This window comes from Lissotriton vulgaris, unplaced genomic scaffold (assembly GCF_964263255.1).
Source record: "Lissotriton vulgaris unplaced genomic scaffold, aLisVul1.2 SCAFFOLD_1715, whole genome shotgun sequence".
Lineage (NCBI taxonomy): Eukaryota > Metazoa > Chordata > Amphibia > Caudata > Salamandridae > Lissotriton > Lissotriton vulgaris.
In genome coordinates, this window is record NW_028246546.1 from 152,825 (window position 1) to 175,977 (window position 23,153).

At 46.5% G+C, this 23,153-nt stretch overlaps 1 protein-coding gene across 1 annotated transcript in view; it reads right to left on the bottom strand.

The window, feature by feature from the left end:
* The window catches only part of GRPEL1 (GrpE like 1, mitochondrial), a 91,524-nt gene that overhangs the window by 25,488 nt on the left and 42,883 nt on the right, over positions 1-23,153 (bottom strand). Inside the window, exon 3 of the mRNA XM_086949455.1 lies at positions 8,400-8,481. Within this exon, the coding sequence (XP_086805581.1) occupies positions 8,400-8,481 (82 nt within the window). The remainder of the gene's footprint in view (positions 1-8,399; positions 8,482-23,153) is intronic.

Sequence of the window (23,153 nt, forward strand, 5' to 3'; positions counted from 1 at the left end):
GGTTTGGGTTTTGGGGTACAGGGGTATTTTTAGGGTTCAGGGGTAGGTTTGGGGGTACAGGGGTATTTTAGGGTTCAGGGGTAGGTTTGGGTTTTGGGGTACAGGGTTATTTTTAGGGTTCAGGGTTACGTTTGGGTTTTGGGGTACAGGGGTATTTTTAGGGTTCAGGGGTAGGTTTGGGTTTTGGGGTACAGGGGTATTTTAGGGTTCAGGGGTAAGTTTGGGTTTTGGGGTACAGTGGTATTTTTAGGGTTCAGGGCTAGGTTTGGGTTTTGGGGTATAGGGGTATTTTTAGGGTTCAGGGGTAGGTTTGGGTTTTGGGGTACAGGGGTATTTTAAGGGTTCAGGGCTAGGTTTGGGTTTTGGGGTACAGGGGTATTTTTAGGGTTCAGGGGTAGGTTTGGGTTTTGGGGTACAGGGGTATTTATAGGGTTCAGGGCTAGGTTTGGGTCTTGTGACACAGGGGTATTTTTAGGGTTTAGGGATAGGTTTGGGTTTTGGGGTACAGGGTATATTTATAAGGTTAAGATGGGTTAGTGTTTAAGGGTGTTGGGGTATTTTAAGGAGTAAGGGTGGGTTAGGATTATGGGTGCAGTGGTATTTAAAGGGAGCAGGATGGGATTAGAACACGATACGAGACATGGCATGAAGGGCGGAACGTACCACATGCCCCCAGCGTTTGTCACGCCCACAGCACAACGCAGACACGCCCACAAGGGACTACTTTGCTGGCACGGTTTTTTTACCTTTTAAATGTATGTGGTGGGCGCCTGCACAGCCTATGTCCTTCTGCTGCAACTGCCCTTTCCAACGCTGTATTGGGTTTTGGGATTGGTGCTGTGGTTCCTGAGATTACCCGCCTCAAAGGTTTGGGCTCTCTCTTTATTATATTAGTATAGATATAGATGGGTGTCTGGTGCATGAGGCTGACTTCCCCATAAATAATACATGCTCTGGCATCATAATGGCAGTTTTTCGCACAGTGGTGGTAATTCTTGGCAGAATGTGGCATCCATTTCAGGTGTGTGCTCACCATGAGCACGGTGCTGGCTTGCGCACACTGGCAGCAATTCTTGGCATAATGTGGACTCTGGTGGCGTGAGAATGGCCACTTCTGCATAATGCCCACACTGGCATGGTAATTCTGTATTGTGAGCAGTTTGAGAGCAGTTGTGAGCAGTTTGACACGTTGAGATACCCACTGGCCTTGTGTTAGTGATTCGTTCTGTTTTATTGACATTGTCATTTCTTCCAGTAAGGTTGGTGTAACCTATCTGCATCCATGCATGTAGTCACTCACTCGCCCACGTGAGCATTCTTCGAGGCACTCAGACATCCGTTCATCTATGGACTCACTTAGTCAACCATCTGCGGACTAGCCCACCGACTCAACGATCCATTCATGCGCTCTCTCGGTCAGGCATAAATGCATCAAGTCACCCATCCAAGTTTGTACACATTCTCCCATTCATCCACTCGCACGCTTTCCAATCAGTGACGAAGCGAGTTCACTCAGTTGATAGTGAAGCGTATTAGGTTCTCCTACCCTCGGATTATCGCTTTCTCCTACCCTCACGCAGCAGAGCTAACGCTGCAGCGGGAACGCCCAGCTAATCGCCGCCAGCAGCGAGTCAGCCGGTCCTGTGGCCACGCCCACTCGCTCGAGGCCACGCCCCCTTCGCCTTCTTAAACAGAGCTGATGACGAGCTCTGGTCAGATCACTACTCCTGAGGCACAGCCGGGAGCGCTTTTTAACTTGAAAGTACGCTGATTTTAAAAATAACTTGTGTCTAATAATTTGTCACCGCTACCCCCCCATTCCAACCTGATTGATTCACTGTGGGCTGATTATCGCTTTCTCCTACCCTCACGCAGCAGAGCTAACGCTGCAGCGGGAACGCCCAGCTAATCGCCGCCAGCAGCGAGTGAGCCGGTCCTGTGGCCACGCCCACTTGCTCGAGGCCACGCCCCTTTGCCTTCTTAAACATGTGCATTTCACGTACGCGCAGCGGGCGCGCCTAAGGCAAGCCCGTCTGGGCCCGTCCGGGCCCGGACGGACCCAGGCCCAGGGATTCTGCTGGATTCACCTCACGACCGTCTGGTGTACACAAGCGACATGCTCCGGGCTCTTCACCCAGAAAAAAAATCAGGAGTGTCGCTACATCCACGGTTAAGGCAAACCCTTTTCCATCTGCACACGCTGCAACCCAGTTACTCAGACCCTGGCCAAAGCTGGACTACAGATAGGCCTCCTTAACTGCCGCTCCCTCCCTAAGCATGCATATGAAACCAACCTGATGATACAGGATCATGGCCTGGACGTACTGTTTCTTACAGAAACCTGGCTTTCTGACAGCTCAGATCCTGATATCATCATCGCCCTTCCCCCAGGCTATCTTATTCAAGCCTTGCACAGACCCAGAGGGAGAGGAGGGGGGTTGGCAATAATCTACAGAGAACACCTTATCTGTAGAATCAGCAACGTCAACATTGAAGATTGCGAAAGCTGCCATTTTGCCATCCAAACCTCCCCGGTACATTCCCTTTTGAAGCTGCTGATTTACCGCCCTCCGGGCACACCAGGGAAATTCCTTAATGCTCTCACTGAAATGGTATCACAATTAGCCTCCTCCGCTAATTTCCTCATCGTGGGCGATCTCAATCTTCACTTTACAGACCCCACAGACCGGACAGCATCCGACCTTCTTCTGGACCTTATGTCATTCAACATACGGCTGGTGAATAACGAACCCACCCACGCTAAGGGACACCTCCTAGACCCCGTCCTCACTAATATCGCAGATATTACCACCCGTCCCCCCCTGCCTCTGCCATGGACAGATCACTTTCTAATCCCTATCTTTTGGGATTCACCCACAGCACCCCCCCAAACCGCTAAAATTCAGGTTACCGACAGACGGTGGCACAAGCTTATACCAACCGAATGGGCCACCATTCTTTCAGACTCTATCCCTATCCTTTCCACCGATCCTGTTACAGCAGACGAACAGTTCAACTCTTGGATCACATCCTCTTTAGACAAACTCCTCCCCAAAACCGCCACTCTCAAATATACCAAACGAGTGCCCCCCGCTCCTTGGTATACCCCAGAGCTTAAGTCTCTGCGACAGGAATGTAAGAGAACAGAACGTTCCTGGAGAAAGGATAAGTCTAAGGTAAAGAAGGACGCCTACCTCACCTCTCTACTAACTTACAAAACCGCCATATGCAAGACAAAAAGTTTATTCTTTCAGGAAAGAATAGAAAATTCTGTTTGCTCTAGCAAAGAATCTTATTATCTTGAAAGAACTTCTTAAGGTTCCAGATCCCGGACCGAGAAACCCACCAGACCCCAAGGCAGATCAGGAAAAATGCCATCAGCTAGCTAGCTTCTTCAAATAGAAGATCCAGAAAATCCTCGACTCGATCCCACCCACAAATCCGAGCGAGGAAAACGAGTTCCCCGATACTCCTACCTCCCCCCGCCTATCTTCTTGGGGACAAGTAACCACCAAAGAAGTTGAAAAAACGTTAAATACCATCAAAAGCGGATCTCCCAGGGACCCCGCCCCGCTACGTACCCTCAAGGAAGTAGCACCCATCATCGTTCCTCCCCTCACCCATCTTATCAACGCTTCATTCCAACAGGGAGTCGTTCCCTCTAGTTGGAAGGCGGCAGTCGTCAAGGCGCTATTAAAGAAACCCTCTTTGGACCCTGTGGACTTGGCCAACTACAGGCCAATCTCCCTTCTCCCCGGGACTTGCAAGATTGCCGAAAAACTTGCGAATAAGAAACTATCACAATTTCTGGAAACCAACAATCGGCTAAAAAGCTCACAGACCGGTTTCCGCCCAGGGCAGGGCACTGACATCGCCCTCCTTGCGGCGGTGGAGGAGGCCAGAGCACTTTTAGACGCAGGAGGATCAGTGGCAGTGATCCTCCTCGACCTTAGTGCGGCCTTCGACACCGTCAACCACCAGCTCCTTATCAAACGGCTTAGGAGGGTCGGTGTGGAAGGCACCGCACTATCCTGGCTTTCGTCCTTTCTGGGCCAACGATCCTTTCAGATCTGGGAGAATAACACCCGCTCCTCCGAAACACCCCTCCAATGTGGCGTGCCGCAGGGCTCCTCCCTGAGCCCCACATTATTCAATATCTACATGTCCCCATTGGAGGAGGTTGTCATTACGTTCTGAGTGAGTATCGTCAGCTACGCTGATGACACACAATTAGTTGTGTCCTTATCCCACCCAAGCCAACAACCTGCGGACTTATACAACTGTCTGACGCAGATACAAGGTTGGATGAACAGCTCAGCCTTAAAACTGAATGGCTCAAAGACTGACATTCTCCTCCTTGGTCAGAAAGGGCTCGCCCTCCCCCAGAACATCTGGCCACCCTGTCTGGGCCCCCCCCCCCCCCCCCCCCAAAGCCGAAACATGAAGTAAAAAACCTGGGTGTGTGGCTCGAAACCGATCTTTCGTTCTCCACACAAGCAAAAAAAGTAGCCGGGACATGCTTTGGGCTCCTTAAGTCAATGAGAAAGATTTTGCCCTTACTTCCTCGCAAAAACTGTTAATCCAAGGCCTGATACTATCTAGGCTAGATTACAGTAACTCTGTCTACTTGGGCGCCCCTGAGGCAACTTTGAACAAGCAACAAAGGATCCAAAACGTCGCTGCCCGGATCCTCACTAATACTCCTGCCAGAGCTTCGGCCAAACCAGCCTTGAAGCTCCTTCACTGGCTCCCAGTGAGGGAGCGAGTGAAGTTCAAAGCCCTCTGCCTGGCCCACAAACTGCTTCAAAATAAAGGCCCCCCTATTTTAAGAAAATTTATCAGACCTTATAAAGCTTCAGGATCCCTCCGATCTGATAAGGAGTTTCTTATCATCATCCCCAGATTCAAGAAGGCACGCTCAGGTGGAAGACGCTTTTCGGTCCACACCGCACGCCTCTGGAACGCACTCCCCCGCGACCTGAGAATAGAATCAAACTACCTACGATTCAGGAAGCGGCTGAAAACCCATCTTTTCCCTTAAAACTTTGTCCTCCCTGAACTCAGACCTTCCCCCCCTTCCCCCCCCTCTCTTTGCCCACTGACCCGCAGGTGTAGGGATCTTAGCGCTGGGATACCTCCGGGTGACTACGCGCTTTATAACATTTTTTAATAATAATAATAATAATAATAATAATAATAATAATAATAATAATAATAGGTGCGCCTGTCGCAGCTCCTCGAGTTACTCGGTTGAAGCAGGTTTGCGCTTTATTGGATGAACTGTAAATGAAGTCGGAAACAGAATGTTTGGGTGTATTTTACCCAATTAAAGTTTACCCTAGGGTTGTCACTGGTCACAATTCCTCCCTAGGCCTCGGGGGTGAGTCGCGGCTCACCACAGCGCCTCCCTGTATGTCCTGTGACCTTGGCCGGATCACCATTAGCACTCCGATGGCAAATATCCAGTGTCGCTCTGGAGAATGTGACCACATCATTGGGCCTTCGTGGTGGCACTGTGCCAATCACAGCTTCTCCCTGGTCTCAGAGTGTGATCCTGAGCGGACCATACAATCCACTTGGTCTAATCACCCCCTCCTTCCCTGGCGAGGCTGCGCACCCTACACAGAGCCTTGCTGCGGGCTTCGGTCTGACACTTAAGACACTCACTACGACTAACTGGTCTCGGTGGGGACCGTGAATAATTAAAGTCTCACTATGACCATTGGTCGGACACTTGCAGCATCCCCGACCCCAATCTTCCTTGACACAGCGCATATTCTATATCCCCGTGGTGATCCTGGGCTAATCCCACCGTCACTGGTGTTTTACGGTGCGATCGTGGACTAATCAGCCTTTTTGCTGTAGCTGTGTGAAGGAATTAATCACTTGTATCGTGATGTGATCAGATGCAGTCGCGACCCGGTTCCCGATTCCCGATTTGTCCATGGGCAACTCACAGCGCCCCGTTGTACTTAGTGTGACAATAATTACTCCCCTCCGTCTCATGGATGCAGCGCTACATTATTGACTATGTCCAGTTTTAGAAGCATCTTTCTTAAAAATAACAAGCATTGGCCGTGCGACATCGCGGAAGTCAGGCAGCCTTCGTTGAGACGTGGGCGGGCCTGCACAAGGAACAGGAAGGAACCGCCGGGAGAACGTCCGGAACCCTCCAGCATGAATGCTGAAGTACTGGCCCCATCAGAGGGACTGGGCGAAGACTGCATGGCACCAGAGGCAACACGGGGCTCCCGAGTGCTGAGGAGAGCCCCGCGGTGTGCCAGGAGACGGGCAAGGCCCGAGCCGGTAAGTGAGAGCTTTCAGGCTGTGTGAACACAAGTTGCGTGCACTTGCTGGTGGGGGGGGGGGGATAAATCTTTTAGTGAAGTTGGTTTTAACATTCTGTGTTTGAAAATACCACTTTAGGAAAGTAGGTATTTTCTTGCCTAAGCCTCCAGTGTGCTCTGCTGTTGTGTATGGACTGTCTGGGTTTAGAGGGGCAAGGCAGGCTGAGTCAGACCTGGGTTGAATAGAGATCTGCATTGAGTACTGGGGAGGGGTAGCTCTTTGACCTGAATAGGGCTGTGCCTGCAAGGTGAATGCTGGCTCCACCTCCTACTGTGAGTCTGATGGCAGACCCCCTCTTTCTGAAAGGGAGAATACAGCCTGGTAAACAAAGTGCTCCAGGCCTGAGCAGAACTGGTTCTGGCTGGGTTCAGTGACTAGAGACTGTTGAGAACAAAGACTTTTGGGGTATAAATAGCTGTGCACAAATACCTGATTTTTGTATTGCTCCTGGATGTCAAGAGGAACCTCCGTCTGTGTTACTAAAGGAATCTGAACAAGAGGACTGTGCTTGTGTGCTGTTTCTTGGATTGGCCTACAGTAATTCTCCTTGGACTTGGAAGAAGAGGGAAAAGGACTTTTGAGAGACTTTTATCACCCATGAGCTAGAAGAGAGCTAGCCTCCTGCTGGAGTCACAGGCACATCTGACTCCCCCACCAGCCTCCTGATTCCTCCCAGCAGGGATTTCTACCTGCAGGTGAGGCTCCTGTGAGTTCCAGGGCCTCTAGTTCTACTACAGAGAAGAGAGCGCTGAAAAATCATCGCTAACCGCCGCAGCTGAAGAGCGTAAGAGAAATCATTGCGCTGCTGCCGCAGAGCGCTCGCAACCCGAAGATCATCGCATTGCACGCTTGTGGGCGACAAAGTGCTCGCTAACCTCAGAGATCATCGCATCGCATGTTTGCGGGCTTAATGAAGGCCCGCTAACCCCAGGTCATCGCATCGAGATCATCGCAGAGCGGACTCCGTGTGTCGGCCATTTTCTTAGAATCGCACCCGGATCGTCGCTCGCGGGGGCGACATTTTCTTTCGTCGCAACAAGATCGCACATGCAAGAGGATCAGCACCTCATCCTCTCTTGCAGCAAGGATTCAACGCATCGCTGGCCTAGCGTGAAGAAGTCTGTCGCTTTGTCCTGCACGCACCCGCAGAGCGGCGCATCATCCTCCCTTGCGGCAAGGATTCAATGCATCGCCGGCCTAGCGTGGGGAAAATCATTGCTACGGCTCGTTTGTGACATTTTGCTTGTTTTGCTACGAAATCCAGGTACTTTGTAAGTAAAAGGGTCGCAGAGACCCCTGCTTTGAACTGAGCCCCTATTTGAACACTTTTTCCAGCTTTTTAAGAGTTCCCCCCCCCCCCCCCCCCCCCCCTTTCAGTATTGTGGCTTTTTACAGTTATTGGTCTTGTGTTAAGTCTATATATAAAGATACTTATTTCTTATAACTACTTGTGTGGTGTCCCTTTGTAGTGTCCTTCACTGTGTTACTGTGTATGATCATAAATGCTTTACACATTGCCTCTGAGATAAGCCTAGCTGCTCGTGCTACGTTGCCACAAGGATGAGCAGGTGCTATCAAAGGGTGTAGCCCCCTTACTCTGACTTAGGAAGAAGGATCCCTACTTGGACTGTGCTAGCCACTGCCCACTAGAGACCCCCATTTCTAACACCTTCTATCTTCTTAATCAAAACGAAGGGACAGAGATATGGAAGCTGGGATGCATCATGTGGGGACAAGTACTTTGCACTGGAAGGATGTCTGCACCCATGCACCCGACATTACTCCTTTTATGTGGATTTAAAAAAAAAAAATGGTGTCTCTTCCTAGGCACTAGATCCTCGGTTTACAGGAACGAGACTGGACCCAGCGATGCATACACTAACAGTGTTAATTTTTAATGTTTTAATTGTTGTACTGCGTTTTCAGCACATAAGCCTCGATGCACATCACAAACATAAAAAATGTGCTATACCTGTGCACAAATACAGTTTCGTAAAAACAAGTCACTCGCAGGTAAGACTTGTTCAAGTACAAGCAGGCACATCACTCACCGTATATCTTGGCCTCATCTATTAACTTTTGACTCCTCTGTCTTAGGTTTTCGGTATCTGCAAGGGCTCGTTTATATTTGTCCTGCAGGGATTAGAAGAGAAGCCAAACATTCAGTATTTTGATAGCCAAACAAGATACCAACAGTTCAAAGTGAATACATGGAAAAAAAAACGAATCTGGGTCAGAACTGTTTTTGTTACTACCAGGTAACGTTGAGGTTTTAAAGCAGCCTGGTAATTGCATACACTTTCAAAGGGATCACAGAAAAACTGTCCCTGGCCATTTATGTTACACTTTGATCAGTAGAGCTGTAATCTAGCCAGAAAGATGCATGCATTATTCACTTTATTCATATTTTATTTAGGGCACGGAACCTGGCACCAAATACATAGGAGATCTCTATAGCAACAGCTCAAGCAACACATTGACAATGGACAACAATGCAAGTTTAAAAAAAAAGCACGATTTGTTGCCCCGCGAGATCTGGAAAACTAGGGGTCCGAAAGCTGTTAAAAAAGTGGGGGTATGGCAAAAACAGTTACCTAGTCTGAATCACTAAAAGTACTAACAATAAGCATTGTACTCTACTGTATTATGGCATTTAAATAGAGAGTCATACTCCACAGTGAGGCACCAAAGTGCATTATCAGGGGGAAAGGTGTGAATGGTTGGATGGCTGTTTTATTTGTTTTCCGTGAACCTATGCAGGAATTGTATTGGTGTCATTCGTGAGTGATCAGAGGCTAGTTAGTATGCTGCTGGGAGAAGTATTTGCAGGAAACATGCAGCCTTCCATGCAATCTTAGCTAATGCTTAATAAACTGGGCCTAACTATGAAGGCAATTCTACAGATGACAGCATGGTACACAGAAAATCCAGCCTTGTTTTATTATATTCCCACCAAACCAAAATCTTCATTAAACAAAAATGTCTTGGTTTTTAAAAGTAAAGTTTTAATACCTGCATTCTTCAAAAAACATTTTTGCCCCAAAATCTAATTTCTGCAGATATGTAAAAAATTCGAAAAAAGAAAAAGATCTAAAAACATGTAATCCACTCCGAAATTTGTGGCAACTGGCATCAACCATGTCCAGCTGTGGGCATCAATTATGTACAGTGCTCTGATTAGGTTGATGATAAATCAATTCCATTACATTGTTAGTTTTCATCCTTAAAGGACAACAGAAAAATAACATAAGAATTATTTCCTTCGACAATGACGCTACATAGATTAATTTCCTGATTTGCCGTAGGGTTAGATGTCAGGACCTATGCGGCTGGATTCAAAGATTGATAGGTGGTTGCAAAGGAAGCTTGCCCACCCACAGTCCATCACCCACTGCCGACATAGATCGATTTTACAGTTGACAACAAAGTGATGACTCAAGTTCTCCAGAATGTCTGACGACCAGAATCTGTTGAGCTACTGTGGACTATACAAAAGTATGAGATGCCTTCCTTGCGTCTATAGAATTTGGAGCAAAGTGGACATTATAGGTTTCAGGGGAGTGAGGTGTCCGTTCCATCTTCACACCTGGTTGATAAAATCCACACCTTTTAAACGGGGACTAGATTTAAGTTGAAAACAAGTAGATTTGTTTTCAACTCCGTCTTGAAAAGATCTAGTAACCAGACATGGCAAATTAACCAATTATGTCACAATCATTCCCGTCAGAAGGAGCATAAATTAACCTGATCAGTTTCTTTAGCGGTCTACTCTTGCCTGTATCTAGTTGTGTGGAAGAAGGGAATATGCTGTACTCCTACTATCCAATACCAGAAGGTACATTCCTACTGGTATGTTGTAGGGGCGTAGTTTGCACACTCCCTTAGCATTTGACGTTTAACAGAAGATAGATTTACCACTCCCAACAAGCATCAATCAGGCCAAAACAATACAAGTCAGAAACACAATTGTGGCAATGAAACACGAATACTGGTATAAACCTGGATCGTAAACAAATGCTAAAAATGTCAGACAAATATCAAACAGGTTAATGCACCATCATAAATGAAGTACAATCTTTCAGTAACAAGACTAGAGCCCTCAGTCAGAAACATACATCAGCAATTTGCCATTCCAGCATTCTGTCCAAACAGTATAAATGTACTTTTTATTAATAATAATGGATGAGGCAGCTAAAAGTTCTATTTTTCACACTTACGTAGACTAACATCTAATATAGTACGTACAGATATCCCATAAACCTTCCAATATTTTACAAAGATAAGAAAAACTTTACTTTGGAAAGTCTTAGTGGCCTACAGTTAATACAATCTTACAGCACCACAATATAGTCACTGTCTTGGTCAAAGATAAGTCTTGCAATACATAAACACAAGTCACTGAAGCAACTTAAAATAGAAGATCAGAGAAAATTAAATACAAATGTTATTGGACTTCAAGTTCAAATGTAGACTGGTGAACAGACACTCATATGGGGATGCCATATTTAACCACATGGCTGCTGCTGGGATTTTTGCGCTGTGCTGCAAATTGCCATTTTGCTGGCACCATGACGAGCTCAGCTCGTCGTCATCAGCACACGACACCCGTGGGTGATGACGAGCTGAGCTCGTCAGCAGCATCGAAAGGGTTAATGAAAGCTTGTTGTACAACGTTTTGGCCAGAAAGTATGCTGTTATGCTTGCTGCCAGAGTGAAAATAAATGAGCACGAAAAAAAAAGTTCTTTAATATATAAGGCATTAAAGTTGTGGGTTTGACATTATAGAACACCACTCTTTTTTGCCCCCAAAAAAGAGTAAGAAAGGGGTTAGGAGGATGTTATCACCTCTAGTAGTTGAGTGTTCGTATTAAAACGGACCTGCCTTTAGTAGACAACAATACGATTTCTTTAATAAGCACAGTCACTACAGCACTCACTGCAGTATCAAATATTCAATTTTATTATTATTTCTGATCAGCATTCACTTTTACTACTACTGCTCCAAAGGTTTCTCCCAACAGCCACTGGTAGAGGTTACTAGGAGACAAATCAAATAGTATTGGGGGCCCTAGTTCCAGTGGAACATAAAGTTATGCTTCACCTATCAAGAGTCCAGGGCAGTGAGGAACACGCCTCTGAAATCTAAACCATGAGTGGGAGTGGAGAGTCCTGACCATCGTAGCTATGACCCATTTTACACATATGTCTGTCCCAAAACCACAATTATTCCATGTTGACAGACATACGCTGAAGGGGAGTGCCATCACAGTTGTAAGAAGTTCATATATGTTAAGGGTAAGTGATTTAAAGAAGGTAGTAGGGGTAAACTAACATCTCTTAAGTTCAGTTAGCAGACATTTTCTCCATACTGCCATTGTGTGAGATGGGTAGAGGTTAAGGAAGCAGGAGAACCAAGTATTCATATAAACCCTACACCTCGATCCCCATCAGGGGCCTCACCCCCTCCCGCAAACTTACTTTCTTAGGATTTGTGATCATCTCGGCAGATATGATTCAGAGTCTTTCCTCTTGGAAGATGGCCAAAATAAGGCACGAGGTGCAAAGGAAACTGTCCAAGACACAGACTGCCTTCCGTCAGATCACTGGAGTGGTAGGTCTCTTATTGTCCTCCATTCAGGCCATTTTCTCATGCCCACTTCACTTTCGGGCACTCCAGAGGCTGAAGGTGTCTTATGTACTCCAAATACATCCCTCTTTCAGAGGAAGCAAGGGATTTGTGTCTCACCCACATGGAGGCTTGGAACAAGACCGCCATTTTTGGATCACAACAGGACCTGGTGATCCAGTCTGATGCCAGTGTCATCGGTTGGGGTGCATGGTGTAGGCAGTTCACCACCCGCAGCAGATGAGCCACTGCAGAACAGTCCCTACATATTAAATGCTTGGAACTGATGGCCCGTTTCTTTGCAGTGAAATGCTGGACCAGAGATCAGGAGCAATGCAGTGTTCTTCTGAAAATGAACAATGTGTCAGTGGTCCACTATATAAACCACCTAGGAGGTACCAGACTCGGGCCCTCTCAGACCTGGCCAAGAGTTTTGGAGAATCAGGTGTCCTTTACTTTGAACACGGCAACCCGGGAATGCTTGATGTTAGACGTCCTACAAACCTATATCGGGACCACCAGGTGCTTACCCGCGCCAGTGGAGACTGGACTGGATCCTCTCCCGGGATATAAGCTCAGCTTTCACTTAACAGGAGCTTACTCTCCCATAAACAGACGCCTAGACGTACTTTGGCATTGGAGAGTGACTTGAACTCTTGAAGGAGCGTTTTCCATTATCCGGAATAACACGCATTGGGGATATTCATCCAAAAGGTCACGGGCCCTGCCGGGTCGGAAATATCACCGGTGGAGCGACCTATTGGCCATATTACCTTAACGCAGCCCTGAGGAGTGGCGAAGACACTGTTCCCACGCGACGAAACACGTGTCGGCTGGTTGTGGAACCATTAAACCTTCTCAAAGCACCTCTGCGTCAAATATTGTGCTTGTTGTTCTGTTGACTTTGGCTTTTCCTGAATTGTGTGTCATAACTGTAAATGACTGTGAAAGATTTCTGTTTTTGTGTGCATAGGCATTACCGTAGCAGTTGTTTTGTACGTTAGTCTCTGATAACATACTGTTGAGCGGTTAAGGGGTCTTCTCCGCTCGTCTGTTGCACCTTACTTACCCAGTTTATTCAACCATCGCAGCGTCCACTTCTGGTACAGCGCCCTTTGACATTCTGATACACTAAAAACCCTTTCCTCTACAGTCAGTGAAGGCGGAATACCTCCCAGGGACGGGCAACTAAGTCGCGTATTGGAAATCGCGACACCTCCGAGACATGAGACTGTGGAGGCTACCTCCGGTCTTGTTTCAAGCTCTCTCCTCCCGATGGGGCTCCTTCACAGTGGATCTCTTTGCAGCCAGAATCGACCACTAACTCCCCCTGTACTTCAGTTGAAGGCCAGACCGGAGCAGTGGTGACCGGCGCTTTCCTTCGAATACGGTTGAGGGGAGGTGGGCTAGGCCTTTCCCCTTCACCATGATCATGAGATTGAAAACCCAAGTCTGCAGGCAGGATACGGATCTGGTGGTCGTGACCCCAATGTGGAAGTCGCAAGTATGGTTTCCAATTCTGATGAAACTTTCCTGGGATTTTCCAATCAGTCTACCCTTAAATCAGCTTCTCCTCAGCGAGAAGCGTAGCAGACTTCCTTTCTTGGGCATGGGCGGATTGTACGGTAAAACGTTACTCATCGGCTTGGTCTCAATGTTTTGGTTGGTGTCTGCAGCGGAGCCTGGATCCCGTGGGGATATCTTGAATTTCATGGCTTCTTTGGCTTCGGATAGACTGGCCTCGGATAGATTCGGATTGCTTCGGATAGACTGGCCTATAGATCGTTCAATACCTTTAGGTCGGCGATTTCTGCTGGACACACTATGGTCAGAGGCCTGACTCTCAGGGAATATCCCCTGGTTAAGCAATTGCTCAAGGGCATTCAATTGTCTCTTCCCCCAGAACCACAGTACTCGGTCCTCAGGGATGTCAATAAGGTCTTGAACCTGTTCATCTAGTAGCCTGGTAAGAAGTACTTCTCCCATAAACAACTGTCAACCAAGTAGGCCACCCTTTTCTGTCTCATCTTGTGCAGTAGACTATCAGATGTTAGGCCCCTAAACATCACAGATAGGACCTAACCCTGGTCACTTAGCATGTCGCAAGACGACCAAGTGCAATTCCCGCTTGATTTGTACCCAGCATTTCCAGATTCCCAAAAGTTGTGTTGACCAATGTATCAAGGCCTACAAAGCTGTGACTTAGGAGCTTTGTCCCCAAGGGGAGCGGCAGTTGCTGGTTGCTCTGCGGAAGCCATTTAAGGTGGTTTCGGACCATAGCAAGATGGGTTCGCTGAATCATGCAGGAAGCCGGAAATGAAACCAACTTATTTGGGGCGCATTCTACCCAGAGAGATCTGGCTTTCAAAGAATTTGCTCTAGGAGCCCGCTTGGGGGATATTTTGAATGCAGCAGATTGGTAGTCTCATTCAACCTTTAAGAGGTTTTATTTCAAACCGCTCTCCTCCATTGCGGTTCTAGTAGTGGATAAGCTTTGACTAGCATAATCCTTGCCTCTGGGTCCCGACATACAATGAAAAGTTTCAATTCTATAAAGGACACTGAGGCAAGGATTAGCACACCTGATGGTAAATCGTGGCCCACTCAGTGGATCTGGTTATGGATGTAAGTGAAGTTCTTTTGAATTTACATCAGTAACAATATTACAGTAGGTTTATGCTTGCACGTTAAATCTCAATTGCCCTCGTTATTGATTGTACGGTTTGATTTTTGCTAGAAATGTCCAACTGCTCTCTGGATTATTACAGGAACTGAGTCTTCTAAAGAGGAGTAGAATCTCCTACGGTCAGCATCTGTCACAGGAAGAAAGAGGGCAAGAGAAGAGGAACAAGAGCAGATGATGGCACTCCCTATTAATTATTGGATATTGGGCTTACCTTCTTCGATCTTCATAGTCCCTTGGTTTATGGGAAATGCAGTTTTGTGTTTAATATGGCAGCTATTTGAATAAATGAAGGTCCCTAATAGAATTCAAACTTTTGCTACGTTAGGTAGGAATTTTTCCATTCACACTTGGGAAGACCAAGTTAGCATAATCCTGTCTGACACCATGATAGTCTTCGGAAGATAAAAACGGTTTAATCTTACTAATGGTTCTGAGCGTGAACACACATTTAGAGACAACCTTAATAGTTTATGGCTTAAGGGAAAGGGATTGATCAATGATAACTCCCAGCCATTGGTTTTGGGGAGAGCAGCACACCCATTGCAGGCGGCCAAAATGATCTAGTCCACGGGGAGGGTGTATGACCCAATACCACAATTCCAGCCTTTTCTGCATTGAGCTGGTCTCAACCATCCGTTGATGAGACACATTGTGCTCCTAAAGTGATCTAGTGTGGATACTAGAGTGTTAAGTCGATGAATCTAAGAAAAAAAAAAGTACTCATGCACTATGTGAGCTTTCAATAATTTTGTGCAATAAGGCAGTAGCAAGATGGGCTTGTAATTTTTACGTTTTTTAGAGTCATAACTAGAGTTCTTCAATAGTGGAATGACCATAGACTTTTTACAGAGATCAGGGTCTTACACTGCCCTTGGAAATGCATTTAATAGATTACTAAGGGAATCTATAATAGAAGGAGCTATCCACTTCATCCCTCTAGGTTATCGCTTTACAGCGGTGTCCTGTGGTACAAGTGCTATAGAAAAATCAGCATGACATTAAAACAAATGGGCTTCTTTCTTTTCTCTTGGACATCCCTTCGCAAGTTCTTTGGTCCCCCTTCTCTAGGGCATCCCCTACTCTCTAGCGTCATACTTCAGATCTTCGAATGAGAGGAATAGCACTAAGCAATTAAAATGAGAACTGAATGATTTTGTTCACAAATCTTCTAGTGAGTGTTACATGGAAATAATAAAGATGGCTCCCCGAGGAGTACATGCTCTAAAAGACTGGTATGGGGGCAACCCCAGCTAAGGTTCCTCTTCCCATTGCACCACTGTGCTTCCCACCACTCCCCCACCAGACCTGCACCCACAGTGCAGAGACTTACAGCACAGCAGGTGTAAGAATGTACCCTCTTTTTGCATGGTTGCCCCCACCTTTTGCTGAACTGTTGATGTGCCTTCACGGAGTGTTTCCTGGGCTTCTGCGAAACAGGTACCCAGGGCCTATGTTCTTTCTCTAACCTGCATTGCAAACACAACCCAATTGGCACTCTTTGGCCACAGGCCAGTCCCTTGTAAATGCTACCACAGGTACCAAGGTCACTGTGGCCAGGGAAGGCCTCTAAGGGCTGCAGCCCTTTTTGTGCCACCCTCAGAGGCCCTATATCTACCCACCTGCCTACACATACACCCCCCCCCCTAATTTAGGGAAATGATGGAGCTTTGCAAGAAAAGGAAGGATGTCCGTGTAAACTGTATCTAATTAAGATAATACTGGAACAGACAACGGGAGGCGGGGGGCGTGTGCAACTCTGCAGCTCTACATGCCAAGAACAGATGCATACTGGTAAGTAGCATTTTCCGTTTGAGACATAGGAGCTGCAGATTGCACACTCTGCATAGATTGTATAACAGCACCCACCATTAGCGGCTACCACCCCTATCAGTTGCAGTAGTTTGAAATAATGTTTTGAGAACAGCCTGGCCCACTTTAGCTTGTCACTTGGTTTGCACATCTACACAATAGTGTTTTGTGAATGTGTGCGGGGTAGACCATGTAGCTGCTCTGCAGATGTCATCTAGGGGAATGTTCCCTAAAAATGCCATTGAAGCCCCTATTATCCTTGTGGAATGGGCTTTAGGAGGAACAGATAACCTTGGTTTAGCTTTGTGGTAGCACATTTGTATGCATTTCACAATCCACCTAGCTATCCCAGATTTTGATATGGGATTCCTATTGTGTGGTGGTGAGAAAGACACAAAAAGTTGTTTGGTTTTACGAAAAGGTTGTGGTCTCTCAATTTAGTATAGCAGTGCTCTTTTGACATCTAAGGTATGAAGAGCTCTTTCTGCTACTATGTGGTTGCGAGAAGAAAATTGGCAGTTCCACAGATTGATTGAGCTGGAAGGGAGAAATGACCTTGGGTAGGAATTTTGGATTAGTACGGATAAAGACCTTATTCTGATGCATTTGCAAGAAAGGTTCTTGAATGGTTAGTGCTTGTAGTTCACTAACTCTCCGTAGAGAAGTAATAGCTACTAGGAACGCAACTTTCCATGTTAAAAATTGTAGTTCACATTCATGTAAAGGTTCGAAGGGAGGTCCCATTAGCCGTGTGAGAACAATGTTTAAATTCCACACTAGTGAAGGTGGTACTCTGGGACAAATTATTCTCTTAAGGCCTTCCATAAAGGCTTTAATAGTAGGCACTCTGAAGAGAGATAGATGCTGTCTGTTTTGAAGATATGCTGCTATAGCTGCAAGATGTAGCCGAATAGATGAGTAGGCTAAGTTACATCTTTGGCGGTGCAGTAAGTATCCTATGATGTGTTTAATACACACGTCTAAAGGATTAATAATGTTGTTGAGACAATATATTACAAAACGTTTCCACTTAGCTGCATAGCATGCTCTAGTGGTTGTGCGTCTAGCTTCTTTTATACCATTCATGCAGTCTGGAGGAAGGTTAAGATATGCAAATTCTAGGATTTCAGGAGCCAGATCACAAGGTTGAGCTGAGCTGGGTCCAGGTGCCTAATCTCTAAACGGTTCTGTGTTAAAAGGCGTGGAGACAGGTATAGTTTTTGGTGCGGTACTACAGACAGTTGTAGCAGTGTGGTGTACCACAGCTGTCTGGCCCACGTTGAAGCAACTAGGATGAGGGCCAGAGAATGCTGCTGTAGTTTGCGTACTACTAGTGGCATGAGTGGTAGAGGTAGAAAAGCGTACGCAAATCTGTTTGACCAGTTCATCCATATCGCATTGCCTTTGGACAGTAGGTGTGGATATCTGGTGGCGAAGCTTGGCCTTTTGGCGTTTGAGGGTGGCAAATAGGTCTATCTGAGGTTGTCAGCACATCTGAAGAACTTGCATATGAGTTCCCACTCGTGGGTCTGTTGTGTTTGACGACTTAACAGATCCGCAATGGTATTTTGTACTCCTGGAACATGCTGGGCTAGAAGGAATATGTTTTGAGGTATAGCCCACCGCTATATGTCCTGTGCTAGTTGAGATAGCTGCAGGGAGTGTGTGCCTCCCTGCTTCTGTATGTAATACATGGCTGTCATGTTGTCTGTGCGGACTGACACAGCTTTGTTTGATACTTGCTTTTGGAAAGCTTTTAGTGCTAGGAATATTGCTAGTAACTCCAGATGATTGATGTGGAGTAACTTTTGTTGTGGTGTCCACCTGCCTTGCATGGTGTGTTGCAGTAGGTGGGTTCCCCAGCCGGAGAGCGATGCATCCACAGTTAAGATTATCTGAGGAACTGGCTCTAGGAACGGTCGTCCCTGGGAAAGGTTTTTGGTGTTCCACCACTGCAGAGAGCGATGAGTCCGACCGTCTACCAACACTTGGTCTGTCAATTGACCTTGTTAGAAGAGTTTGTATGCTGGCTATCCTTGCTGGAGTGGGATAGACCAGCGCTTTTGAGGTGTTTATTGTGGAACCGAGGTACTGTTGTAATTTGGATGGTTGTAGATGGGACTTGGAGTGGTTATTGTGAACCCCAAGTCGTGAAACAGTTGTATTGTGGCATGAGTGTGTTCCACGCATTGGTTGTATGAGCTAGCTTTTATGAGCCAGTCGTCGAGGTACGGGACGACATGGATGTGTTGTCTTCGTAAATGCGCTGCCACTACTGCTAAGCAGTTGGTGAAAACTCTTGGTGCTGTTGTGACTCCGAATGGGAGTACTTTGAATTGATAGTGCTGTCCGTCTATTACAAATCTGAGATACTTCCTGTGAGCCTTGTGAGTGGGAATGTGGAAAAATGCATCCTTGAGATCTAAAGTAGCAAGGAAGTCGTTTTGCGACAGAAGCAGAAGGACTTGTTGTAGTGTGACCATGTGAAAATGGTCTGACTGTATGTATATGTTTAGTGGTCTGAGGTCTAGAATAGGCCTTAGAGGGCCGTCCTTTTTTGGAATCAGAAAGTATAGAGAGTAAACCCCTTTGTTTTGTTAGTGCAGAGGAACTGGTTCTTTTGCACTTTTTTGTAGCAGAGATTCTACTTCTTGCTTTAACAGTGCTAGATGTTCTTGTGACATTGGATGCTGTTTGGGTGGTATGTTTGGCGGAGGAGGGGGGTAGTTGTTAGTTCTAGACAGTAACCTGATTGAATAATTTGTCGCACCCACCTGTCTGATGTGATGTTGGTCCAGGCAGGAAGGAATTGTTGCACTCTTCCCCCCACAGGAGTGGAATGTTGGGGGGGGGGGGGGGGGGGGGGGGAGAGGGAAGGAAAGTCATTGGGTAGGGATAGTCAGAGCGGGAGTTGTTGGTTTTGCCTCTGCCTTTGTTGTTGTTACCCCTGTAACCCCCTCTTTGGTAGCCCTTAGTGAATGTGGATTGGCTACGGGTTTAGTAAGAGATGGAGGGACTTTCGGAGGAGTAGCCTCTAGTGTTCCCTCTGTATGATGAGTGACGAAAAGAACGTCTGGGAGCTTGCTGTTGCAAGGCTCCCATAGATTTTGCTGTATCGGTGTCTTTTTTAATTTTTTCTAAAGACATGTCAACATTTGAGCCAAATAAATGTGTCATCAAATGGCTGATTAAGTATGGAGTTTTGTACCTCAGGTTTAAAACCAGAGATACGTAGCCAAGCATGTCTACGTAGGAGGGTGCTGGTATTAATTGCTCTTGAGGCGGTATCTTCCGCATCTAGGGCACAGCAAATGGAAGTGTTGGTAATATTTTTAACTTCATGTATAAGTTCATTGGGCCTATTTTTGTATTTGTCAGGTAGATTCTGCATTATGGACTCTAGTTCATCATAATGAGCTCTGTCATATCTGGCCAGCAACGCTTGGGTGTTGGCGATAAGCCAGATATTAGCTACTTGAGACGCTGTTCTTTTGCCTGAGGCGTAGAGTAGCTTGGATTCCTTGTCTGGTGGTGAGGCCTCACCTGATGTCTGAGAATTAGCACGTTTACATGCATTAGACACTACTAAAGAGTCTAATGGTGCTGGACCTTTAATATAGACTGGATCTGTAGGGGCAGCTTTATATGTTCTCAATGATTGAGGACCCTAGCCCTGAAAGGATTTTTAAAAACCTCTGTTGCATGTTTGAATACACCCTTCCTCCACCGCATCTGTGTGTAAGTCCACCCCAGGATATTGGGCAGCTCTTTGGACTAGTAGGTAAAACCTATGGTGTCCTCTGGTGGGGATGGTCTTGTAGGGTATATGTCGTCTTGTGGGACATAAGGCACATCAGGGGTGTTGTAATCAACCCATGGATTAGGTGACTGAGGGGGACTATTGGTCCCTGCTGGGTCATGTGCACCTCCATCATCAGAGTCTGTCTACATCATCTTGTGGATTAGGGGATGGTGTAGGTGAATGGTGAGGTGGAGTAGGTGTAGGAGGGGGAACAGTATGGGGAGGTGGAGGAGAAGGCACCCGTAATGGAGAGGTGGCAATGTGTCTCTTCTTTGGAGGAGGTGTTGGCGCATCAAGTGGTCTCTTTTTGGAACAGAGTCAATTGACCAGTCTTAGGATCCATGACAAGAGTTTTTTGGTTAGGATCAGGTGTGAAAAGTTCCTCTGCCAGCATCTTGTGGGAGCGGCAAGCTGATGTCCGGAGGTCTTCTAAATAAGGAAGGAGGCAGCCAGCTAAAGAATAATTACATGGTGATGTAATCACAGCACACCAGTACAATCGTACCTTGGCGACATTGGGCCTTTGGCACGGATATGAAATCATACCTGGAGAGCCAGGCTTGGCTCTAGGATTAGGTTGCAACACACAGTCCAGATGAAGACTCGCAGCAAAGGCTTGAATTCCTCATTGCACAGTTGAGTCGAAAGGTCGACGCTCTGATTGATCAAGACCTGTACCTACATCCTAATTTGTCACTCCATTGGAAACTGCATTGAATGCACACTGAAATTTACAGAATACATGTAAATCCTATAAGGAAAGGCTTGCATTAACTGATCTTTGTTATCAGTAGTTGTAAAATATCGAAATGACTATCTTTTACTCTTCGATTCACACTTTCACTACCCAACACCACTACGTATCCTTTCACTCCTCTTTTTGCGTGCAACCCATGGTGATTTAACCATGTTGTAATGACTTCTACAATGTAAAAAAAAAAATCAAATTGTTGGTCACGGACCATTGTTTTCATTACCGTATTGCGCCCAGGTCAGTCTTGACTTTAGGGGCTACCCCATTATCAATAATGGTCCTCTGAACAGGGCAGATCCTTCAGTGTCGAGGTTTTAAGCTCCGTAGGTTTTTTTGGCACTGAGTTGGTAGCAGATTTCGAAGTGTGCCCTTTTGAAGTGTCCTTTACCGGAACCTGTTTCTTCGGTTCCGGTTGTTTTTTCGGTTCCGAAGCGTGTGAATCTGGAGCTTTAGGCGTTTTTTTAGTTGGCTCCGAATGCAGTTTCGGCATCGATGAGCCGCTGGGGGTCGACGATCTTACTTACGACCCGTTGAGCTGGAGTGACTTCCTCGACGTCGGAGTCTTCGGCATCTGAGGAGCTGGTACTCTCTTCGGCGTGCTAGTGTTCTGGCACGTAGACGCCCTCTTCGAAGATGTCGTTGGGGATCGAAGCGGACGAGCGAGCCATTGTTCTTCGAGCTAGTCGGTCCTGAATCGTCTTCTTGGAGCGGAAGGAGGCACAAGCGGAACAGTCTTTAGCCTCGTGCTCCGGTGAGAGGCAAAGGTTGCACACCTCATGTAGGTCGGTGTGGGGGAACTTCGACCCACATTGAGGACACTTCTTGAATGGCGTCCTTTCCATGAGCCATAAGTACGGTCTAGGTAGGCCCGAAGGCCTTAGTCGACGACCGGAATCGAAGACTTCGAAGGTGAAGAACCGCCTCGATGTGGAGAACGATCAAAACAATACCGTTGAACTGGGTGAGGATTGCGCGCCGAAGGAAATTCGGTTCCTAACCGGAGCGCAGGAAACACATCAGAGCCCAATGGCAGAAAAAAACAATCTGAGGATGGAGCTGATGTCCATGCGCAGTATGGTCCAGAGGAGGAGTCACCCATCTCGTGACTTCCAAAGAACTTTCAGGACAAAAACAAACTACAAACATCCGGGCTCAACAATAGGTGGCGATCTATGCACAGTGTGCAATCTGCAGCTCATATGCCTCAAACCTTTTTTTTCCTCCATAGGATTGCATGGGCTGCTTTTTCCTAAACATTGTTCTAAGTGCGGAGTTGGTTTGTATGGAACAATAACAAAACTGCAAATGTACTAAAAGTAATTTACTTACCTTTTGTCTAAGAGATGTCTCAGTGTGATATCTAGTCATAGCACACTGATTATCAAAATGAATATGAAAAGTAATCTAATAAGTAACGTGTAAAGTAATTTACCAAGTAATTGAAAAGTAATCTCGAAACAGTAACTTACCTGTAATTTATTTAACTGCATTTGAACCTTTATTCAATTGTAAAACAATGCAGAAGAATTTAGCAAAACATTGATTTCACTTACAAGCACCAGGCTTGGTTCTAGAAATCATTAATTGGTCTGAGTTCAGTCTGAGTGTGTAACATCATTTGCAAATTGAGTGTGTACAACTAATGCTTAACATTGCCCTCTGATAAAGCCTTACTGCTCGCCCACACTACCACAAATGGTGTTAGCCTACCTTTGGGGTTCCACTGGATTCTGTGTACACTATACCTCATTTTGGTATAGTATATACAGAGCCAGCTTCCTACAGCAGGCAGCACCCCCAAAATACATTCCTGGGCTCTAAAGGGAGAGAACTGTTGCAGTGGTGTAACACAGGGCCCTGCAGTCCCCAGGCTGGGGAGGGGGGGGGGGGGGGGGGAGAGATGGGGGGGAGGTTAAAGAGGAACTTCCTCTACCCTCTTGTCTGCAGTACCCCTCATCCCCATTAGGCCCCTCTGCAAAATGTTTTACTGAGCAGAAAGTCACAGGTTGGGAACACTGTTGACTCTTTCTGGTACACTGGTGAGAAGGCGCCTCATGTCTCACTGTCCCAATGTTTCACCCAAAACATAACAGGCCTTGTCTCTCACACTCTGCCATGGAGGGCAGAT